The sequence below is a fragment of the Cydia pomonella genome, chromosome 25 (genome assembly GCF_033807575.1).
Source record: "Cydia pomonella isolate Wapato2018A chromosome 25, ilCydPomo1, whole genome shotgun sequence".
NCBI lineage: Eukaryota > Metazoa > Arthropoda > Insecta > Lepidoptera > Tortricidae > Cydia > Cydia pomonella.
Window position 1 is genome coordinate 6,091,404 of NC_084727.1, and position 24,455 is coordinate 6,115,858.

At 37.3% G+C, this 24,455-nt stretch overlaps 2 protein-coding genes across 6 annotated transcripts in view; one reads left to right on the forward strand and one right to left on the reverse strand.

Annotated features, from left to right (window-relative positions):
* LOC133531672 (serine/threonine-protein kinase 10) overlaps positions 1-19,637 on the reverse strand; it is an 84,384-nt gene extending 64,747 nt beyond the window's left edge. The window contains exon 1 of one of the 3 annotated variants that reach the window (XM_061870030.1): positions 19,458-19,637. The gene's annotated coding sequence lies outside the window, so the exon portion shown is untranslated. Of the gene's footprint in view, positions 1-18,995; positions 19,405-19,457 lie in introns of those variants that run through there. The other 2 variants (XM_061870028.1, XM_061870029.1) reach the window with 2 other exon arrangements.
* Positions 19,638-19,848: 211 nt separating this feature from the next.
* The window catches only part of LOC133531673 (poly [ADP-ribose] polymerase tankyrase), a 34,438-nt gene continuing 29,831 nt past the window's right edge, over positions 19,849-24,455 (forward strand). For all 3 annotated transcript variants that reach the window (XM_061870031.1, XM_061870033.1, XM_061870032.1), the window contains exons 1-4: positions 19,849-20,587; positions 21,902-22,126; positions 22,973-23,068; positions 23,983-24,190. In XM_061870031.1, the coding sequence (XP_061726015.1) occupies positions 20,398-20,587; positions 21,902-22,126; positions 22,973-23,068; positions 23,983-24,190 (719 nt within the window). In that variant the 5' untranslated portion in view covers positions 19,849-20,397. The remainder of the gene's footprint in view (positions 20,588-21,901; positions 22,127-22,972; positions 23,069-23,982; positions 24,191-24,455) is intronic.

The following is a 24,455-nucleotide window of genomic DNA, read 5'->3' on the forward strand; positions in this document are numbered from 1 at the left end:
ACGCGTGAAATGTTATATCAGGCGGTTTGTTTTTATTCACTGATGTGTTGTGACACCAATTCACCGCACAAACAACCATCTTTCTTGTATTTTTTAATTTATAACCGGGAGGTGTACACAAACCAACTCGACCTTGAGTACTGCGAGGGCCGTTCGGATACGATGACACGAGGGCGACATAATGTCGTACTCGAAATGGCTTCACTAGGGATGTACAGACTAGGCATCTAGGCTAGTTATAAATCTATGACGTTACTTGTTTAAGGTGATTTTGATCACTATTTATTTATTTTTCTTCTTAACACACCTTGAATCTTGCCGGGGTCTTTTATCTTTATTTTGATATATATGTCATGTGAATTGGACTGACATTATTGCTACTGTGCAAGTTTTACCAAATCTATCTACTTGTTGTATGGGAACAAATCAAATCTAAGCGTGTTACTGGAAAGTAAAGACTGGTCCGGGGACTGAATACTGGTACATACTTGTCGGACAAATAAATTAGTTTCATCCAGATAAACAATTTTAACTATTGTTATAATGTAACACTGATTTTTACTCCTTACTGATTTTTTGTAAAGCATAATTTTTCACAATCCAGGTGAGTACTCGCGTCTAACGACAACCTTAAAGTAAATAAATTGTAAATAATATCGCGACCTAAATTTAAAACAAATTATATTACGTTTTAATAAGTAAAAACAAGCTTTCAAATCATGGCTATATTTTATTATTAAAAGCTTTTTATTACATTTTATCAGTCGTAACCTTTTTGACAGAACTTATGACCTGACTAAGTACATACAATATCTAGTGGTTCGTGTTAAGGTGACATTTAGATGATGACTGCATAAGCGTTGCGGCGTTAACGTGGGACGTTAACCGAAGTTTGACAGGGATTCAGGGACGAATCATGCTGTCCCTCTCTAATATATGGCACTATCCCTTTCGGCTATTTAGGGTTTTCAAGTTTCAAGTTTTATTTGTGGTTGTGCACGCAAAGGGACGTTAAGTTGTGCCAACCCTAATAATTGTCGTAGCAATGCTGAGCCGAACGGAGCCGAGAATTCCCGAAAGGATTCAGATGGCGTACCACGAACCACGTTCGACGTGTTGCCTCCCTGTTACACTTTGCACGAATTAACAAGTACGACTGAGAGGCAACATATCGAACGTGGTTCGTAGTAGGCCCTCTGTTTCGCCCCACTGGCGTTACTGCTGCGGCGTAACGTGGGAGATGTCAGTGACATCTATTGCGTACTTACTGCGCAATTGAGATATCACTCAGTGGTATACACTACACACGCTATATGATAAGTGTTTTTAGCCCCCACACAAAAAGAGGGGTGTTATACGTTTGACGCCAATGTTTGTCTGTGGCATCGTAGCTCTCAGAGACCCCACACTAGCGTCTTTTGAGCGTCTGCGTCTAGTTAGCGCTATGGCGTCTAAAATGGCGTCGCTGCGCAGTTGTGCCAACGTTGCGTTGAGCAGCGACCAAACAGTTGGCTAGACGCCGACGCTATTGTGGGTTGGCCGAGTTTCCTTGCGGTGGTTCTTAGCAATGATTGATTTAAAGCGATCCAGCAGCTTGAAGAGTATCAGCTCTTTTCCAAAATGATATTCGGCATATTTTGGCATAATTACTTAGGTTTTTATAATTTTTAACTTAACAGTTAAGTTAACATTAAACATTGTAAGCGCCGTTTAGCAGATATAACAGCTCATCTTGTTACGTGTTATCTCGTTACTTTACGTGCGCGATTAACTTTCCACCACCGTGCGTGCGCCCGCGCCGGTCGCACGCAGCTCGTGCAATGGCCGCCATGAATTGACTGTACAGTCGTCAGAAGAACGAAATTTCCGTACTAAGTTACCCATTTCTTTGCAATATAACAGTGTTAGTGCATAATTTACAGAAATACTACATATCACTAATGGCATCGAATGATATGTTTCCGGGGAAATACAAAGGTAATACCGATCACATGAAACCTAATTAAATCAAGAAACGTTTAAATGGCTAGTGTTCTAGTGATATTCTCAAAAAATCGGAAATTACTCACGATTTACTTTTTATATTATTAAACCATTTTCGTAATAATTCAAAGTACCTCGTAAGACTTACCATACAAAGTTTTCTTATTTTGAAATTAACAAGATTCTATATTATTATTCGTGATGTTAAATTTAATAATATGCAATCGTCAATTGTAATGTAAATTTGTAATATTTAATCTTTAGTCGTAATTCAATAACATGTAATGTAATATTTAATTGTAATGTTAAATTAAATGTTTTATGTAATGTAACCTTTAATAGTGATTCATAGCTACATATTACTAGTCCGTAAGTTACGTTTTGCAGTGCCCTTACAGGGTTCATAGCTGATCAGAATTCTTATGTATCACCTTAATATGTACCTATGAAGGCAATAAATGACTGAATACTAGAATGAATTTAGTTTGTGTCAAAAATCAATGAAACAAATGTAGTGCTACTTTATTTGGATCATGAAGGTTCTAATTAGATTGCATTGAATATTTATATTGCATATATGTGGATTACACATTGAGTTTTACGAGGTTAAACGGACTCAATCTGCAGATGCCTCTCCTCGCCTCGACAATAATGTACTATTAAAAATAGAAACGAAACTTGTCTCGGCGACAGTACGCACTTACACTACACACTACAAAGTGCATTTTATTGAACATACCAAAATTTCCCTTTTCACGTGCCGTGTGTGTTCGAGTGTACATGTTCCATCGTCCCTGTCACCTGAGTATTCGTAAACCTTATTGCCAAGCCATACGAGCTACCTATGGTCAATTACGGTACGAACACCTGAGCCGGTGACACGCTTTCAAACGTTCGCTTTTGACCATTACGGCCAATCCCTAGGCGAAAAGGAATGCGCATTCTGTACATTTCACAGGCCAGTTAGTATTAACACTATTAATGCGTGGTTTTCGTAAACTTCACTATAATTATAGAATTATAGATAGCTTTAAGAGGAATTCCTAGTTGTAATTTTTCCATACAAACGCTCTCGACTGTTTCCTCCCTGGATTTTTAACCTAGAGCAATGATTTTTTCAAATAAGATCAATATCATCAATATCTGTGCCGCTATGTTTTGCTTTTTTGGATTATTTTATTTTGAAGAAAATTACAGCGCCTTGAAAATCGCAAAAACGGCTCAATTGAATTGGCTGTAAAAAAAGGCGCAGTATACAAATATGACAACAAATATCCAAAAAATCAAAACATAGCGGCATAGATTATTTCTTCCTCTTGCAATTTCCAAAATTTCATAATGATTGGTTGCGTTTTGGAGGAGGAAACAGTCGAGAGCGAAACCTCGATTTTTGAGTTTTTTGCGTGTGAATTTCGGTCCGAGCTGCAGTTGTCCTTATCGCACGAATTGGAGGCGGAGACAGTTTCTAAATATACGTACACAGAAGGAATAGTGATGGGCATAACATCCTTATTAGGGATTGCAGAACCGGTACTGTTTTAAAGAACCGGGATTTCCCGGTACTTTCGGAACTGGTCTAATTATTTCATTATTTTAAATAAAACGACAGCGTTTTGCGATTTGACCACCTTTCGTATTATAATTTAATAATAACATTTTCTTTTACTACGTATAGTCACAATAAACAAGTCAATTTTTTTTAGAAATATAGTATTTTACATTGCTCACACTTGTGCGTCACAAGTAAAAGATAACTACATTGATGTTTGCCAAGGGGATTTATATACATATAAGTATCGCAGTCGTATTATATAATCCGCCGTATTACATTACGGCTAGCCGATATCAAAATAAGGGCCATTTTGAAATGCGGCGGTTCAACGATTAAGGTATGTTGGGTAAATACCGGATGCGGGTGAAGAACGTAGGACATTCATTTCTTTTTAATGTTGGCAACATTGTGTAAGACGCCATTTCATTGCGCCTCGACTGCCAGTGTTCCCGCGTCGCTCAGGGAGTCGGGCTTGTGCTATACGCAATCACAGAGAGCAAGGTAAATTTCGCGAATTCTTTCTTCTATCCGATCTTCGACCTGTAATTTATTTTGCGTATTGTGATAAAACTGTGTTTGTTTTTGTAATTGTGTTAACAGACCTAGCACTGCTGTATACCGTTATCCGATCTTGACCCTTCCAGGTAAAGATCGGAAGAAACAATCCGATCTTTACCTATTTCAAAAACAGCAGTGATTGTCAAACTTTAAATTTTCTTCAATTTACCTACTGACCTACTTAATTATCACATTTATTGTTTTCTTGACCACACTTTCGTACCATTATTTTTATCCAGTACCTGGTAGTGGTACTCACGCGCGACGATCAATCAAAAGGAAGAGATTTTGGCAGTCTATTTTGTATGTTTGTATATTGTATGTGTATGTACACCTACTTTCTGACAATGTAATTTTTTTAATTTCCGCAACCCAAAGGTTGCCTGGAAGAGATCGCTTTTTAGCGATAAGACCGCATGTTGTTTACCTGTGCTTATGTTTTTGTTTTCTTTTGTATTGTTTTCTTTTATTGAGGTGTGCAATAAAGAGTATTTATATTGTATAGGGATGATGATACATGTTGAATTGTATTACAAAATCGAGTAAAATAGATAGCAAATGAGCAATTTTTCGCAATAAAGTACCTACACATACGGATGCATATGTAGATGTGCACGCATACATACATAGCTAGTTTAGGATACAACATAGAGATAGGGCTTCGAAATTAGTTTCCTTAAAATGCTTCAAGAGGGCTCTCTTTTCCTATATATTTACTTTACTCTTTACATACGATCCTTACATTTTATAAAAAAAGATACATAATTGCAACATTATACCAACAAAATCGCAATTTTACTTATTTTCCATACTTCAAGATGGGCTCTCAGTGAGCTCTCAGAGGGTTAGGGTCGGCAACGCGCATGTAACTCCTCTGGAGTTGCAGGCGTACATAGGCTACGGATACTGCTTACCATCAGGCGGGCCGTATGCTTGTTTGCCACCGACGTAGTATAAAAAAAACCTTGACCTTTTTAAAGAACTACTTAATCTTTTTGATTTCTAAGTTTGATTCTTATTTTTTTGGCGACCTTCATTAAAAATGACTGGGCACGATTATTTTTTATTTTTATTTTTGTCCCTCTTACTTAAGTACTTAATATCCTCCAGTACATTCCTTTCAATAAACAATACATTTACACTTTCACTAAACCTGTACAGTTCACGAGATCTTAAATTGTCAAAACTTCGAAACCTATCTATTATTTTAGTGATTTTTCTTACTTTATTACTTCGGGTAAACCTTACAATAAGAGGTTTCTTAGCACATTGTTTACTTATCAAATTGACTTATGACATAGGTATCAAAGTTTGAGAGCCACAATTTTACCAATTTTCGTATCAGGGATAAGATCGGATACAAAAATAAAAAAAAACTTTCGTTGACAACTTTTAAGTTTGTAATTACTGGTGGCTGTAATGTAATTTATATACATTGGAGAAGGGCAGACACCGGACCTATTTCTTTGTGATGCCTTATTCTCTTTCCATTAGAAGCAACTTTTTTTCACCATCCGATGTTCTCCCTTGATGGTAAAACATTCGTTACTCTAAAAAAAAGTATGTCTTATCTTTACACAGGTACAAAACTGAAACCGTTCTATATTGAAGATAACCAAAATTCAGGCCGAATCTACGGTTATTATTTAACGATTCGCTCCGTACTTCAAGAATCTGTCACGTGCTGAGATCTCGAAAAAACATTTTCTCACGAGTTCTCTCAATTGGTTCCCAAAATTGTCCGGCATTATCCCAACATACTTTACCCAGATTGTCATTGCGATACGTTCTTCAATAAGGCGGCCCAAATTTAGCCCCATCGTACTACAAGTTAAATAGATTGTAGTTTAACCATATATGTATTTATACCTACCTACAAAAACGGATAGGTACAGTCAAGTGTAAAAATATGGGTGTACACATCTTACTCAAAAATATGTCCCATAGCATCTTATTCCAGTGTAATAAGAGCGTAGTACCATATTTATGAGACGATTCTTTCGATACATATTTTTGCACTTGACTGTACGACGACGCGGTCGAAGCAGGGACATCATTCTTTTTTGCAGTTCTTACCTATATGGTAATTAATAGATACAGTATAATATAAAAATGAAAAACAATATTATGTGATAACAACAAAAACAACTTGCGTCGGCACTGTCGGCAGTGCAGGATAAATTCCGTTCGGCTCGCGGGCGATGTCGACGGAACGGCGGCGCGCAATGAGCGAGCACTCGCGTTTTGCGTCTGTGTGCGCGCACTCACACTTAGATAGCTCCCGCTCGCGCCCACCGCAGCGCGACAGAAACATAGCTTCAAAAATTCGAGATTTGAAAAGTTGCTCAGCTAGGAATTGCTCTTAATGGTTAACTTTACTTGTTTACACAGTAAAAATTTCGCCCGGACGGCCAATCTATAGTCGAAAAGGAATGCGTACTTATTCCATAATCTACACTTTAGAAATTATTAACGCGTAGTTTTACTCGTTTTAAACAGTATCTTATAACTGTAAGACTAAAGTGGTATAATCATAACAAAAATGTAAACGTTATATCAAGTGGGGTCCGTAGCATGTTTATCAGGGGTCCGCAGTAGGTTAGTTACATACTGTAAACACCCCTATTTATTAGGAAATCTTGTAGTAAACTTGACGAGACCTAAGTGTAATGATACTTAAAGTAAATTTTAAATTATATAAAAATATTTTTTGACGTGGGTCCGTGCCGTGTCTGCAAAAAGTTTAAGAAACCCTGTGTCAGTTGATTTTTAGGGTTCCATATTCGAAAGGTGGCAAGTTCGGTTTCTTTCATTCGACGTTTGCTTTTGCTATTCCGGCCAATCCCGTCATAAAGCGAAATGGAATGCCTTCTGTACATTTTCTAGGCTTGTATTAACGCGTGGCTCTACTCGTTACTTGTTTTAGAGAATCTAAAGTTTTATCAGTAGGCAATAGACGCATAGATTTTCGCAGCTATTTAAAGTTCCATAAACTTCTTTTTTTTCCGACTCTACGCGACTGTGTATTGGTTTCAACACTACTTGCAGCTCATGAGACTCACTAGTATTTCTCAGTAGCAGTAAATTATTTATCTTAACTGTCCGTTTTAATATTCAAAAGGGTAATCGACCATACTTTGCATGGCACTGAGGTGCGAATGGTTGTCTTACGACGATTGATTCTGCTAGACATGTTTATTACGAATTTATCACTATTGCGAACGGGTAATTGTTATAAGATTTGCATAGTTTTATAAATAACATCATACATTAGGACGTAACCATAGGATATTTATAAACCCTAGGCCCAATGCTCCGAGTAGAAATACTGCTTTTACTACGGGAATTACGGGATACACACCAAAACAGCAAAAAAAATCCCTTTCCGATACAAATACAACGCTGCGCAACGCAGTGCGGCGTAAGCGCCATCGACAATAAGGTCCCTCATAGATTATGCCACAATTAACGCGCTCATAGAAACATGGCGAAATTTGATTTAGGCGTTACGAAGTTATACCCTTAGGGGCACCCCGCATTAGCGTTTTTTGAACGTCAGCATTTGGTCAGCGCTATGGAAAATGGCGTCGCTGCGCAGTTGCGCCAACGTTGCGTCAAGCAGCACCTATAGAGTTGACTAGACGCCGACGCTCGGGAGACGCCAGAAATTACTTACATATGCCTAACTTTGTACTTAATGGTGTGGATGTGTAAGAATATCTATGATAAGAACTGGTGAAATAAAACCGTTTTTACACGTTTTAACTTTCTATATAATTATGTATGTCAACGTTATAGACCCCATTTAGGGAAGTACAGTTTTAACTAGTGTTTTCGGAACCGGTATTCTTTTTGAGAACCGGGAATTTCGGTACTTTTGTATTACGGAACCGGGATTTCCCGGTTTTTTCGGTATTTTCGGTTCTTGCTAGTTTTTGTCATAGAAAACAAGGGTTATGCTTCAAAAGTAAACTAAAATTCTGTATTCAAGTAACTTTAATTCGAAATTTTTTCTTCTATTTTTTGTTCTCATACCTAGTAGTAGGTAATTATATATAAATCAGACTATAATTAATCATAGTGTTATGTTATTGTTAGGTACTAAAGTAAGTATTTACTGTCAATTAAAGGGTAAAAATAAGGCAGTCATCTTAGATTCCTTAACATTTAGAATTATCTTAAACATTTTTAAAGAAAACAAAATTAAACTATTTTCTATTCTCATACCTAGTAGTAAGTAATTATATATAAATCAGACTATTGTCAATCACAGTGTTATTCTTAGGATCTTAAGTAAGTGTTAACTGTCAATAAAATGGTAAAAATTAGCCAGTCACCTGAGATTCCTTAAATATTTATAAATATCTTAAACATTTTTCAAACAAAACAAAATTAAACTTTTTTACCAAAAAATATTTAAAAATAATATCTCTTTCCGAGTACCTACCTATTCATAAAATATGGCGTAACCAAAGTTTAGCTTTTTAAGAGCTTTTAGCTCTCTCTTCTCTATAATAGGACCTTAAAAACAACAGTGCAACTAGACTTTTGTCACTCAAACGAGATCTTATTTTGTTGCATAACAAACCTGCCGAAGAGAAAACTCTTTCTGGCTCAACACTGGTTGGCGGAATCGTTAATAGATGGTCATATGCCTGAGACAAGTAACGCCCACGATCTCCTCCATTCTCAAAGAGAGCCATTTCAATCCTAACATTCGTAAAGAGATCTTCATGAGCAGAAGATCTAACGCGTTTTTCACTAACAGCCTTTGCAAGCTCAGCATTTAACTCATCGCCTTTTGTCAAAGCAATGTTTTGAACTTCAAGCACATCAGAGTCAAATTCACGTTCATTCGCCTGTTCACCTTGTGAGGTTTGTAGGGGTTCAGCTTGAGGTACCGGAGTTGTTGAGGATTTGGTGCGACTTAGCAATGACACTATTGCGTTGCACATTTCATCGCTGCTTGGCCGCGAAAAAACTAATGAATCTTCATCATTTTGTTGGAGGAAATAACTTTCTGGATTTTGCAAGTAATTCAGAGTCGCAGCTGCAACATTGAGACGCCGTTCTGTGTATCGTTTTTTTAACATCATGAATATTTTTTCGGCTACATAGTTATTTTCGATATTCGCAACTTTTTTTAATGCGAATTTGATAGCAACATCTGCTGTCAATAATGTAGAATATAATATATATACTTACTTTCCTTCCTAGCAACAGCGAGCGAGTGTAGGTAGTTATTGGTAATATCGAGCGCACCATTAATTTCGCGCGTTATTTATTTTAACGCTGAATTATTCACGTTAGTTTTGAATGTTTGAATAGTAGAAAGTGTGGAAAATTAAAGTAAGAGTAAATAAGTAAATAGTAGTGTGAATCGCTTAATAAAAATAAAATTCCCGAAAGTACCGAAAGAACCGGGAATCAAATTTGGTTTCCCGGTTCCATTTTACTGACAAAAGAACCGGGAATTCCCGGTACTTTCGAGACCGGGATTTCCCGGTTCTGAACCCTAGTTTTAACCTACGGGTCCACATTATCGTCCACTGGACCATAAAGCTAATCTGCAAAACAAATACTCGAGCAACGGTATCGTACCGGCCACAGACATGTAGTGAATAGATATCGCAACAGTCGCGCGCTCTTATCGCGCAGTGGTCATACCCAAATGATTTACAAGACGTAAGCTATACCCGGCTAAGATCGGATGGAGGTTAAAATCTTATGATCGCAATTGCTACCAAAATAGCAATTATTTTACATCACTAGCAATACAATGTGTGGTTCATCCCGCCCCTCTTGCCATATTGTAGTAACTGCTCAGTCGTGTGTTACGAACATTATAAAAAGAAGTGTGAAAAAGTTTAAATTTAATGGAAAAAACAGGATTTTTTCAACTTATGCAACTTATTCTCCTTGCTTTATAGTTCGAATTAGCAATTAATCCGATCTTAGTCCAAGAAGATTTTTCGGTTTGGTGTCCTGAAAAAAATATAATTCAACTTCCGAGTGTAGATTACTCGTAAAATATTTTATTAAGGGGCATTGAGTGAATTAATAATAAAACCTTGTTTTCTCCTTTATCATTTGCATCAAACATTCAGAGGCTAAAGTTGGTGAGAAATAAAATAAGTAATAATTCCTTATATTACTATTATTTATTCTGTGACGTTGGCACGCGAACTGGGCACGTGGGGTGTCTATTTACATTTGCATGTCTGTGGTATTGTCAGATAAACGTGGATTCCGTGTGAAAACGTTATCTACACGTGTATTTTATTATTTCTACATTGTTAGTTACATTGTACATGTTGTTTAAATTATTAACTATGACTTCAAGTTATTTTTAAAAAGTCGACTGTACTACATGGATAAAATGTGTCGCAGTTTGGAAAAGGGACCTTCGGACTATCTAGATCAGCGATACTCGACCTGCGGCCCACCAGGCTTGTTTAGCCACGCCAGTAGATCGCGGTATAGATACATAGCCTTGCCATCGAACAACACCTTTAAGGAAATTCATCTTGCGGTCCAGGGCTGCAAGGCAAAACCGTTATCGTGACCCTCATAATAGAAAGGTTGAGTTTGGCTGATAGGCCATCAAAACTATTAGCTTGGCACCCCTGTGCATATATTTATATGCAAGGGTGCTAAGCTGATAGTTTAGCTGACTGTACACGTTAGACTGAAGAAACCTTCCTATCGAGGTCGGTTTAAAAGTTTAAACTAATAAATGTTACATATTCAAACAAAATTCTAATTTGCCTGCGCCACTGACCTCCAAATTAGAAGGTTTTCAAAATATTTGCAAAAGTAATAAAAATATAACGATGTTATGCAAGAGTGAAGGTCGGACGGACGTAAACAGATTATAATTAATTCTATATCATATTTTTTTATACCGTATCGGTGCCAAATAATCTTACGTCCCACCTGTCACTGTTAGAGTTACGAATAAAACGATATCAAAATGCTTCTAATTTGCTATGAACATCTGACCTTCCACGTTCCAACTCCAACCCAGAGAGGAGTCTAGGCCTTGTATGACTAGTCCGGTTTTCTCACGATGTTTTCCTTTAAGGCTACCCCACACTAGCGTCTCCCGAGCGTCGGCGTCTAGCCAAGAGTCGAGACCCAACGTTGACGCAACTGCGCAGCATTTTTCATAGAGCTGACTAGACGCCGACGTTCAAGACACTAGTGTTTGTGGCCCTTAGTTTTTATAACGCGCTGTCGACGCGCGTTTGTATCGATACACCGTAAAAGACGCGAAGGTGACGCGCGCGTGTATTGATGCAAGCGCGCGTTTGTACCTATACAAACGAAAACTGCTGCGTGGAATGAACGCTGTGTGTATTGGCCATTATTGCAGAGCCATGCAGAGCTGCGAATATAATAATTCTTAAAGATCCGTAAAAGTCCTTGGTACTGTTCGATACGTTGGTAACTTGGTATTTCACTCAATAGTTCGTGCGCGCTCGGCTCAGTACTACTTTTAATAGGTCTCTTCTTCCTCGCGTTGTCCCGGCATTTTGCCACGGCTCATGAGAGCCTGGGGTCCGCTTGACAACTAATCCCAAGATTTGGCGTAGGCACTAGTTTTTACGAAAGCGACTGCCATCTGACCTTCCAACCCAGAGGGTAAACTAGGCCTTGTTGGGATTAGTCCGGTTTCCTCACGATGTTTTCCTTCACCGAAAAGCGACTGGTAAATATCGAATGATATTTCGTACATAAGTTCCGAAAAACTCATTGGTACGAGCCGGGGTTTGAACCCGCGACCTCCGGATTGCAAGTCGCACGCTCTTACCGCTAGGCCAACAGCGCTTAACTTACTTTTAATAGGTACAGTCAAGTTATTAAATATCGATACGGACAGATTGACAAAAATATGTACACACTACCTTAATATATAGGCAATAAGGTCGTGTCTACATATTTTTGGCACTTTGTCCGTATAGATATTTAATACTTTGACTATACTATTATCTATTCTGTTCCTTCAATTTGGAAGTACGCATTACCGCCCGGCTACCTGTGTTCATCATTATAAATGGCGATATATTTACGTCTCTCACGCTGTCGTAGGCGTTCAAATCATTAAATTCTGATTATAGCATCACTTTAAAATAGACTAACAAAAGCAACAACAAGCGAAGCACTTTTATGACCTACAAACACTGAAAATAGCTAATTTAGATGACGCCATGTTAAATATTGGCGCCTCTATACGTGACGAGAATGGTGAAAAGTTTTTTAAATAGTCACGCAGTGTTTGATCTAAAAACGGCTCTACGAAACACTACGCGAGAACAGTTCCATCTTCACCACTTAGGTTGGCAGTCCTCAACTGTGCGTTTCTCCAGAAAAATTCTACCTCGCACAACTAAACTGTGGAATGAACTGTCGCCTGCGGTATTCCCGGACCTATACGATGAAAATTCTCAAGAAAAGAGCATAATACTTCCTTATGTTAACGGCACCAATCATGGGACATATAAGAGAAAATTTGGAGTATTTTTGATATATTTTTGAGACACCTGTAAAATGTCTACCGCTTTTGTGTTTTCTTATATTTAGTCAAAGCTGCTGCAATTGGTTTCAATATTATTAACAAATTAAAACCATGTTTTTTTGCTCCAGTCATTAGATGTATGGCGCCATTAATTTTCAAACGAATAAATATCAATCAAAAATTAGCAGTTATATTTATTGCTCTTGTTTATGGCAAAATGTTGCTAGAGTTTAAAAACTGATGGTAATTACTTATTATACAGGATTTGTCTATACCATCCCATTGCTGGTGCCAGTCTTATCATAGGGGTGTTTACTATAAATGTTGACAACGCACTTTCAATCCTTGCAACCCCTCTGGTGTTACTAATATAGCCCACACTGTTAACTGTCCATCAGTGGACCTTATTACAAAAGGTTATGCCTTTTGGTTTAGCGATGGACAGTTAAGTGTTGTTGTTTGTAGGTGTCCATGGGCGGTATATGCGACCTTTCTCGGCTTCACTATCAATTCGATCCCGACTGTACCTTAAGTAATTGCAATCTTAGTGATAGTGAGTTTTTGACAATCGACATAGAGCAGTGGGCCGAAACTGATCCTTTCGGGCAATCTCGGCTCCGTTCGGCTCAGCATTGCTACGAACAATTATTAGGGTAGGCACAACTGGACGTCCCTTTACGTGCACAACCACAGATAAGATAATGACTTGAATTTTGACAACCCTAAATAGCCGAAAGAGATAGTGCCATACAGCATGATTCGTCCCTGAATCGCTGGTAAACTTCGGTTTTGTAGGAAGTTTATTTTCTGTACGGTAGTACAATTACTTATTCCGTGCAAATAGTAGGTGTTTTATACACGAATTAAACATTGTATTTTAATTTAAACCAATAATCGGCTTGGCCCACGAGTATTTGACACCCGACTGAAACCTATCGATAACACATACAAGTGATAATAGCTTCCGTCGTCCATAAACTTACTTTATTTTATAAATATATTGATAAACGGGTAAATTGATGTTTAGATGTTTATTTATTGAATCCATTTTAGGGACGTTCTTAGATATCGGTAATAACTGACCAGTTGTTATCTATTTCAGATAGGTATAATAATTTAGCCTATATACGTCCCACTGCTGGGCACAGGCCTCCTCTCATGCACGAGAGGGCTCGGGCTATAGTCCCCACGCTAGCCCAATGCGGATTGGGAACTTCACATACACCTTTGAACTTCTTCGCAGATGTATGCAGGTTTCCTCACGATGTTTTCCTTCACCGAAAAGCTAGTGGTAAATATCAGATGATATTTCGTACATAAGTTCCGAAAAACTCATTGGTACGAGCCAGGATTTGAACCCACGACCTCCGGATTGAAAGTCGGACGTCATATCCACTCGGCCACCACCGCTTTGACTTTACTTTATTAGGTACACTTAATAGATATCGTACAATAATTAAAACCTAGCACGAGACCCATAACAAGTGTACACTTGCTTTAAAAGTAAGCGGAAATGTTACATTAATTTAACACCCTATCATAGCTACAGTGAATAATATCAGAGAAAAAATAACCATCTAAACATTACAACATAAGAGGGTAATAAACTTTACAATATAAAAATTAAAACCTCGCAAATGAGACACACTTAAAAAGTTAAAGCTGATGTCATCAGTCACTGACAGAGAAGAGGATGTCAGCCAAGCATTTCTTACCTAGCAATGTGAGGGTTAAAAATATCAATGGTACCGCAATGATCACCGGCTATTCAATCATTATATTGGCGACACATTCTTGGAATTGGATTATAGAATAATGTATTGTTTTATATACTTTGGACGTCAGTAGAGACCATCTAAGCTAGCTTTCCACCGACATACTCGTAGAAGAGTGAGCAAGTGTCATTAAAAACGTAATATTTTCATAGAAATTTGACAATTGACATTGATGATGACTTTGAGTGTGAAAAAACTGACGATTTCTAATTACACCTTCATGTTAGTAGTTCCGACCGACATCAGACAAAATAGCACCTTTTACTTGAAAACGACACAAACTCGTATCTTAGGATGTCGAGAAAGTGCGTAAATAGGGCATCGCTCAGAGCTGGGGAGCTGCACCGGCTATCACTGATAAGACACTCGAGATAACGGTGTTAACGTGTCACGTGAGATGCGTCTCGGGCTCTCAGCTTAACCCAGAGGAGTCACTTGTGTGAGAAAACGGCTGGACCGTGCCATTGCTTGGTGCCGCGGCATGATCTATACTTGCCGCAAAACTTAACTGGCGACTGAGAACATAATGCTATCTCCTTTACCCTTGTTAAGACCAACCAAGAGTGAAAGAGATGGCATTATGACCTGATCCGCCACTTAGTTTTGCGGCAAGTATAAGTGATCCCCATTATATACAAAACTTCAAGCCCTTGTTAAATTTTGTGTGTTTAACAAACAGAAATATCGAATGACGGATAGAGACTATCAACAGTTTGTTAGGTTTGACTAATGTTTATGAATAACGCCAAAAGACTATACCATACTGATAGAGTAATCAGCGATTTGAATGCCATTTGGGGTGAATGACCTCTATCATTATGCTATTTATATTATAAATATATTACCTACAATGAAATAACATTCATTGCGAACAGTTCAATCGATATCGCGAGCTTATGGCCTAGAACATTTTTAATTATGTATCCCACAGTGTGGCGACCAAATCGCCGTTCACTTATATTAGAAGATAGAATAGAATTAGGAAGAGAAAAATAAATATGGATAAAAGACGAAAAACTGCCACGAAAGGGGCTCACTGTTCATGCGATCATGACGCAGCAGGATCTTTAATTGCCGTCGGAAAGTGTTTCTGACGGCTACCTTACTCATCTACATACGCTACCTACGCTACAGATGTCTCTCTTCCCTCCCATACCGCGTCAAAGTATAAAGGATTATAAAAGGAAGAACGGATTATAAATGAGTAACTATGCAGTGACTAAGCTGATGTAAGCTGTAACGTATCGCCTATCCGCCAGTGGCGCGGCACGATTTTATACCTACATCCTAGAATCCCTAGATTATCACGTTACATGAGAACAGGCATGACCTAGGCTTAGTGTGCCTAAATGTGGGAATCCTATCATTACAATTATAGTAAGGTTTAGAAAGATATAAATAGAATGGCAAAATTCAACCTACCTACTTTAGAACCATATAGTAAGATGCTATGATGATAAGTGTTAGGCCAAGCAATAAGAAGGTATAAAGGGAAATGCTTGGAACACATTTTTTGACAATGTGAACATATCAAAATTCCCCAGCAGTAGCCCTTGAGCAGGAGGGGTTAGGGGGGGGGGGGTTGCTTTTGAAGGAAAGAAAATGAACTAAGGGACATCTAACTTAAACATGGCCTGTTCTGCAGGACAACAAAGAAGATTTGAGGAGAATAGTGTGGGAATGCCGCCGGGACAGTAATCTGCAGCTCCAACCTCAGGGATTGGGCTGAATGAACGCGACACGTGATCGACAGCCCGCCTGTTTCCGGCCTGCATCTACATAATTACCGATGTTATATTTCCGAAAAATCTATTTACACCTTTGTGTGTACAAATATATTATACATACGTACAATCCTAACTAATGCTGAATGCTATTTGCATATCCTTGAATAAATTCATTAGGTGTGTATGTTGTAGATAGACAAATGTAATCATAATCAAAAATGGCATTCAGTATATCTGTTTTTTTATGAATAAATGATCTTAATAAGTAAATGCTGTATTGCGTCCGTTTAACAATTTATCTTCATTAGCATAATGATAAGATACCAGTAATAATTAATTAATTCTAATTCATCTTTTTGACGACCGGTCTGGACTAGTGGCTAGTAACCCCGCCTATGAAGCCGATGGTCCCGGGTTCAAATCCTGGTAAGGGCATTTATTCGTGTGATGTGCATGGATATTTGGTCCTGAGTCATGGGTGTTTTCTATGTATTTAGGTATTTATATATTATATATATCATTGTCTAAGTACCCTCAACACAAACCTTATTGGGTTTACTGTGGGTCGTAGTCAATTTGTGTAATAATGTCCTATAATATTTATTTATTTATTTATCTCTAGATAATTCTGCTGCAGGACAGGGCTCAGTGTATTATTGAATATGTTCTTACAGGATTCTTCTACTTTTTTCTTTTTTAATTTATTTTCGTAAAAATCGATCATATATATAGATCTGTTTTTATGCTGTAGGAACTTGTATGTGGGCAAAAACTTTTATAATTTATAATATTTCTATAAGTGAGAACCTGTAATTGGCTCTGTAAATCTATTGCAAGTTCTAGATATATATAGGGCTGTTGGTTTTCCATATACTAAAATAAAATAAATAAAATTAGAGCTTAGTGAGAGTGTCTATGATAAAAAAAAAAAAATGAAAAAAAAATGTATAACCAATTCTTCCTTCGAAGTCAGTTTATGAAGCTAATGTATGTCACAGAGCCACAAAGGCCATGAGGTTATAATCAATTATTGTTTCACATCACATGTCACATGAAATCGGCCCAAATATGCTTCAGTGGTGGTACAGTCATGGACTTCAATTCTTGACTCATTTCGGGTTCAAGCTAATTTGGTTGCCTATACTAACGGTATGAAATGTCCAATGTAAAGTAAACCCTAAACGGCTCAACAATTAATGTCCGTGACTACACTGGACACAAACATTTTCATTCAGTATGTATACAGAGGCAGACCAAAAAAGAGATGCCAGGATGACCTCGACACGTTTTGCAGCGACTGGCGGGAAATGCTCCAAACCGTGATGAGTGGCGGAAGAAAGGGGAGCCCTTTGCCCAGCAATGGGCGACAAAATAGGATATTTAAAAAAAATGTATACTGACATGTAATGAATAGGAATAAAAACATGTATGTGTTTCCTCTTGACACGGACAATGGAGGTAAACAATGTGGTTTATTATTTGCTTACACAGCTACCTAAACCCATGTATAGATCGTGCCATTCACAAAGACATCTTGACTCATAATGTCATGTTATTAAAGGTTAGATTTGATCCAACCACCTAGCGAGTCTCTCTATTATTATGATGTAGTTATAGGCAAGCTATTTTGCAGTATTATACAGCATATTAGTAGATACGAGTCATTCAGTAAAATCATGTTATTCCCAGATAACATAGGAAATGTTTTTTATTTCATAAATAACATTGTTTTTGGGGACACTAGACACAAAATAAGCTTTTAAAACACCTGCCTCTGAATTGAGGCACTCTCTGGATGAGCCCAAGCTAGGACAAAACCGGGATGGCCTAGTCAAATCTGCCTAGGCCAGACAAGCAAAGCGCAAGGGCACTACCTACCTTTTCTCAAAGGGTTTCTTTGTTTTTGTGCACCCTCATAACTTTGAATGTACTTACATATTTTCCATAATAAAGGTTTTTTGTTAATTTTCACCTATGCTTTAGGAACTTGGTTTTGTCGGGGAATACAGAAAATGGATGTGAATTAATAAAATTCAGCAGTTTGCTCTTATGTCAACTTGTGTGTGTTATTATTTATCGGAACTTTCTCACCTCTTGCTTAAATAGAATACCATATAAAGACTATTTAGAAACATACATCTTTTCTTGTGTTTAATATGTAAAAGAAAAAGGAAGGTAAATGAATCCAATTTAATGCTTCTAAGGAAGTAATTTGGATTTATGCCTACAATTTGAATGGACATTTCTATAAAAACTTAGGACCACCCATATGTACAGAGCATCCTAAACATGACCAGATTATTTCACTAAAACAAGCATTCTAAAGTAGAAACATGTTTGAATGTACAAATATTAATAGGACCGGTCAACCATGTTGATTAATTGTAAATTACAGATTAAAATGTTAGCCTAGATGGTAATTAACATAATTCAGACATAATTAGCGTAACTAGTACAGTTTAGTTGAAATATTATAACTATTATAAGATTAAACTGTTGCAAAATACCATTTAGATGAAGTTTAGAGATCTTTAATTGTTTTTTATTATTTGACACAAGGTATTTTACACATGAATACGCAATAAAATGAATTATGAATTATATATGTTGTGGATAACTGGCTCATGTAAACCAATGATTAGATATTTAAGAGAACCTTATTGATAAATATAGTGTTCTAATTATATTGACAAATTAAAGTTTTTTTTTTGTAGTTATATTTATAGAACAGTGTTTTTAGTAGTCTAAATCATAGTATGTAAGTAATCCTTAGGAAATAATGATAACAAACTATTATTTAATCAAATTGAGAGATTATCATTTACTTTTACCAAGGCTGCAAGTTAAGAACTTGAATGAAATGGCATTTACTCTAAAATTACCTTAGAGAATGTGAAGGTAATCATCCAAAAAGCGAATTTGTAGTCAAATCACACACAACACTGCAATCCAAAGGTGAAATTGCACACAAACACTGCATTATACGCGGAGAAATCCGCAGAGGATGCTTCTTAACTAATTGAATTAACCACACGTTTACCACCGATGTTAGCTTCGCAAATATAGTTTAAGCAAACGGACGGAGGAGCGGCCGCGGTCAGAATGAACCATTCATGTAAAATGACGACCCGGCCTCGCCTAGCGAGTCTTGCGTCCTCGAGAGCGACAAAAAACCTGTTCCACCGATTCACCTACTGAACTAAAGAACGCCGTTTCCGGCACGCACTAAATTAATACCCGCCAACAAGTAATGATATAATTAACGTTATCTCTATGTTTTCCCTGCACAAATAATGATAATTTAATCGCAAAGTACTAAATATGATAGGTGAAAGGAGACATACCTTTGCAAATAGTCGTGTATAGCGACGATATGAAACTTAAGTCAGAATATTTTAGGCACTTAAATAGTTTGACACTATATTATTGTTCACTTGTAATCCTTTTCACTGGTATTAGTCACACCCACGATAATTAAAACTGCCCAGTGTGCGGCGGATATGCGTTATCCCGTGAAAGACGCCATTTTGATTTCGTCAACTAAGTTGACAAAGACAAGATAGATCATCTGCGTTACATTTCATCAGAAATTACTACCACATTGTTCCTTAATATATTATTTTATTTTATTACACCCATTTTATTCATGTTTATTCTACAAGGTCTGCTGATAATAGTTTCAGATTTCATTTAAGTTTCCGGAGTATTTACCAATTTTAGTGATGAGATTAATCGAACGCTTGTTGTTTTGTACTTGCTGTTAATATACATACAATTTTTTTAAGCAACGAAATTTACTTCCTTCTATTTAGTTAATCAACAAATAGGTAGCAATCGTAATTAATACTTAATTGGCAGATTGTTCAAAGATTGTTGCGTTTCTTCAAATAATATGTATGACTAGTTTATGGCAACATGATACCACTGTTAAAAATTCTTCAAATATCAAGGAAAATTAAGCTACATTTCATCTACTGCTATGGCAAGTCGTATATATAAATGATTTCAATTCTAAAATTTAAGATTACCTCCCAACGAGATTCATTATTTGCAGTACTTTCACATTTCTATGAAAGTATTTTTTTATTCAAGGGCGAAAGTTGTCTTCAAGTTGGAGTAATGTAGTGTACAACAGAGCAACACTGAAAAGTAGTTGTCAAAAAAAAAAATAAGCAAAGAACTTGGCAGCTGTAGTGAAATACGTGTTTTTATTCGATAAATTAGCGAAAATGGCAGTGTAAAACGACGGTAAATGCATTACTAAATGTGCAACGTGTAATCATAATGTCGAGCCGTCGTTCGATACTCGGTTCGACACTGGACGCTCTACCCGCGCCCACGGATCCACTTCGCGAATTGTTTGAAGCTTGCAAAACTGGTGATGCTGCGCGAGTAAAAAAGTTAATTACTCCTCAAACGGTGAATGCCAGGGACACAGCTGGTAGAAAATCTACTCCGCTACACTTCGCTGCAGGTATTCACATAAATTAAATGGTGTTTGTTTGTGTTATTGTCGTAAATATCAAGTTTATTCATAAGTGAAAGGAGAGGTGTAAGGAAGTCGTTAAAATTGGCCATTGCATAATTAGTTACGGTTGTGATTGCACTGAATTTAGTGCTTTATGCGGTCCGAAACTATTGTTGGGATGTAATTTGGGGGTAACTGCTTGCTGTTATGAAATATCTGACACAAATTTTAAGTTGGGATATGGTTGGTGAATGCTAGAATGTGTTTGTAGAATGATGGTAGTTGTTTTGTTTATGTATACATGTCGTGTTCAGGCATCATTTTTCGTGCTGTAGAGTTAGAGCAGGTGCCTTAAATATCATTGGGTACCTGTATTAGTTAATTTATTTTAATGAAGACACATTCTATTTCTATTTAGATATATATTTAGATTTAAATTATGAATACTGGAACCCTATTCATTTAGAGTCCTGATGTAATATTTATAAGTACATGTAAGTTTAATTTTAATTTACATATTGTATTGTTACTAACATAGTTGTAAGTTCGTGTAACACTAATAAGTCTATGGACAACAAAAGTCTGAAATAAAGAAAATTAATTATTTAATATAATGATATGAAAATGTAATTATGAACCTTTACAGGTCTAAGATAAAACCACCGTATAATATTATCTTTTAGTATTTTATCTTTTAGAAGCGCTGGTGGCCTAGCGGTAAGAGCGTGCCACTTGCAATCTGGAGGTCGCGGGTTCAAACCCCGGCTCGTACCAATGAGTTTTTTGGAACTTATGTACGAAATATCATTTGATATTTTCCAGTCGCTTTTCGGTGAAGGAAAACATTGTGAGGAAACCGGACTAACCCCAACAAGGCCTAGTTTACCCTCTGGGTTGGAAGGTCAGATGGCAGTCACTTTCGTAAAAACTAGTGCTTACGCCAAAGCTTGGGATTAGTTGTCAAGCGGACCCCAGGCTCCCATGAGCCGAGGCAAAATGCCGGGACAACGCGAGGAAGAAGAAGTATTTTATCATTTAGAATTTTTAGAATTATTGGTGATGAGGCTTGAATTGAGTTTTAGTCTTGTCCATTATACAAATATATTCAAACTTTATTAGTTATTACTTAAATACTTATAACTGTTTGATTATTGCCTCAAAGGACCCTCTACCAGACAACTATTGGTCTAAAAAGAGTTTAGTATTGAATTATGTAGCTAATAATAATAGAATAAGTGTTAATAACCTCATTTCAGGGGTGACATTGTGACGAATTCTTTTTCTCCTTCTAAATAAAGATTTACAAAAAAAATGTTTCAGGTTATGGTCGCCGAGAAGTGGTAGAGCTCCTAATAGGTGCTGGAGCAGCACTCCAGGCCCGAGACGACGGCGGGCTCCAACCATTACACAATGCATGCTCCTTCGGGCACGCTGACGTTGTCCGGGCGCTGCTGACTGCTGGCGCGGCACCGGCAGCCAGGGATAATTGGGGGTATACTCCACTGCATGAGGCTGCTGCGAAGGGGAAGGTTGATGTCTGTATTGGTGAGTATGTTATTTTCACATATTATAGTCACAATAATCACTATTATGAAAAATAAAATAAAATAAGGTGTAAAAGTGTAAAGTATAAAAAAGGAATAACTATAAATCAATATAAAAATAAGATTTTGCTTAAATAATAAATGTATGTAACTTATCTTTATCTATGTACATACACTATTGAATGGAATTTCAACTTTCATGAAAACAATCTTTTTTTTTTCACACCTAAAATCCTTAATATTACGTGATATAATTAAAAGGGACCTAGCAATAATTATTTGTTTTACAAGGAGGCAAAGTTGTTGTTTAACAGTTCGTGCCTATATTGACACCCGGGCAAGCAGAATATTCCAAAATTGAAGTAGAATCTTGAGCGTTGCAAGGGTTTCAAGGCATGAGGGTTAAAGAAATTTTGCCTCCAAGTGACAATGTAAACATAAAAATTTTCACCGCACCACCACAAGGAAAATATTAACTGTTTATAGAAATTTTCCTCGCCCGAGCTCGCTGCCTCGGCTGAGGCACGTCTACACTGGCCGTATTGTGTATGAGAAAACTGCCTCGCGCGTATGCTCGGTCTGTGTGGACCCGGCTATTCAAAATCATTATTTTAAAGTCAAATCTACCAGCTAACATAAGAAAACAACTCAAAATTTGCATTTGATTACTTTGTCCCACATGTGGATAAAATACAACTTTCTCATTAGTTTTTGAACAATTAAGAGATTCTCTACCATTCGGTGTGGTGAAAAATAAGTTGCTGATTCTTTGACAGCCAGGGTTGCCACACCCCTTATAAACTGTATAAGGAAATCATAGTAATATAGTAAAATTGCCATTTTTCAGCACTACTACAACATGGTGCGGACCCGAACATCAGAAACACGGAAGGAAAGACGCCCTTGGATCTAGCAGACTCTGCCACTAGGCCTGTTCTTACTGGTAAAGCTTATTTTAATATTTTTTCCCAAAACTAACATTAAATGAAACCTATAAGCATTATCTGTTTGAATCTACAAAACATACTGGTTTAATGACTAGCCTTAACTGGAAGACATTCTTAAGATTTGCTGAATTTTTGATGACATCTCATCATGACGTATTTACTACTAGCTACTGTATTTTATTCACAATGTTTTTATATTTTTAATCACACTGTGAGGAAAAGACTAAATTTTAAGCGAAATAATTCTTAATTTTTTTACATTTCAAACATTCGTCAGCCATATTGTATATTTTGACAGGTTAGGCATCGAAGGCACAGACCTATCCGGTGTTCAGCCACGATTGAAAATTGAATAAAAATATTTTAATTAAGTATTTATAAACATACACGAAAAAATATAAACGTTAGTATTTTAAAAACTCATTTATACTTACTTGAAAATAACATTACTCCAAATATGCCCATAGGCGTAAAGAAAAAATTATGCTTGTGGGCATAATATAGCTTATTCTATCTCAGTATGCTGGCATACAATAACACCGTTTACGATTAAGTTCCCCTTTATTATATTAATATGTATTGCTCACTGCTTCAATGTTTTTTTTTACCAACTCCATTAGTCCCTTTAACCACAAGCAGAGCTAAGATGGTCGGTTCTTTATCATTTGTCACCATCTCATTATAACAAGTCCGTAAGCGCGAAAGTGACGGGCATAGTGACAAGTCATAATTTTAAAACTAATACGGGACTTAATCGCGTAAACTTACGTTTATATGGCCCGTTTCGAACGTGGCGTCACGTTCGTGGTCACAGGCAGGCAGACTGGTGTATTCGTTTTAAAATTATGAATGAAAATCGTGTTGGTTTACACGTACAAGTGATAGAAATGGAAGCATGCTGCTACCGCAGGTGAGTACTGCGCAGCAGAGGTGCTAGAAGCCGCCCGCTCAGGTGCCGACGAGCGGCTGGCGGCGCTCCTGACGCCTCTGAACGTGAACGTGCACGCGGGCGACGGCCGCCGCTCTACGCCTCTACACTTGGCCGCCGGGTACAATAGAGCACGGGCGGTACGGTTGCTATTGCAGAGAGGGGCGGACACGCATGCTAAAGACAAGGGGTGAGTATATGTGTCGAAAAAAAAAATATATATATTGATTGATTGTCATATTTAGCACACACATTAGGCAAGGAACAGAAACTCCTTAGGCAGAATTGTTGCAAAAGTGTCCAGCTGTCAGCTAGGCTTGAGTCGGTCAGGACCGAAGAACTAAAAGGAATGAAATCCCACCACAGACCGAAAGGAACTAGTTCATCTTAAGCGCTCTTAATCGGTCTCGGTCCTTTAGTTCAGTAGTCGGTATGTCAGCGGGCCTACCGCGAAC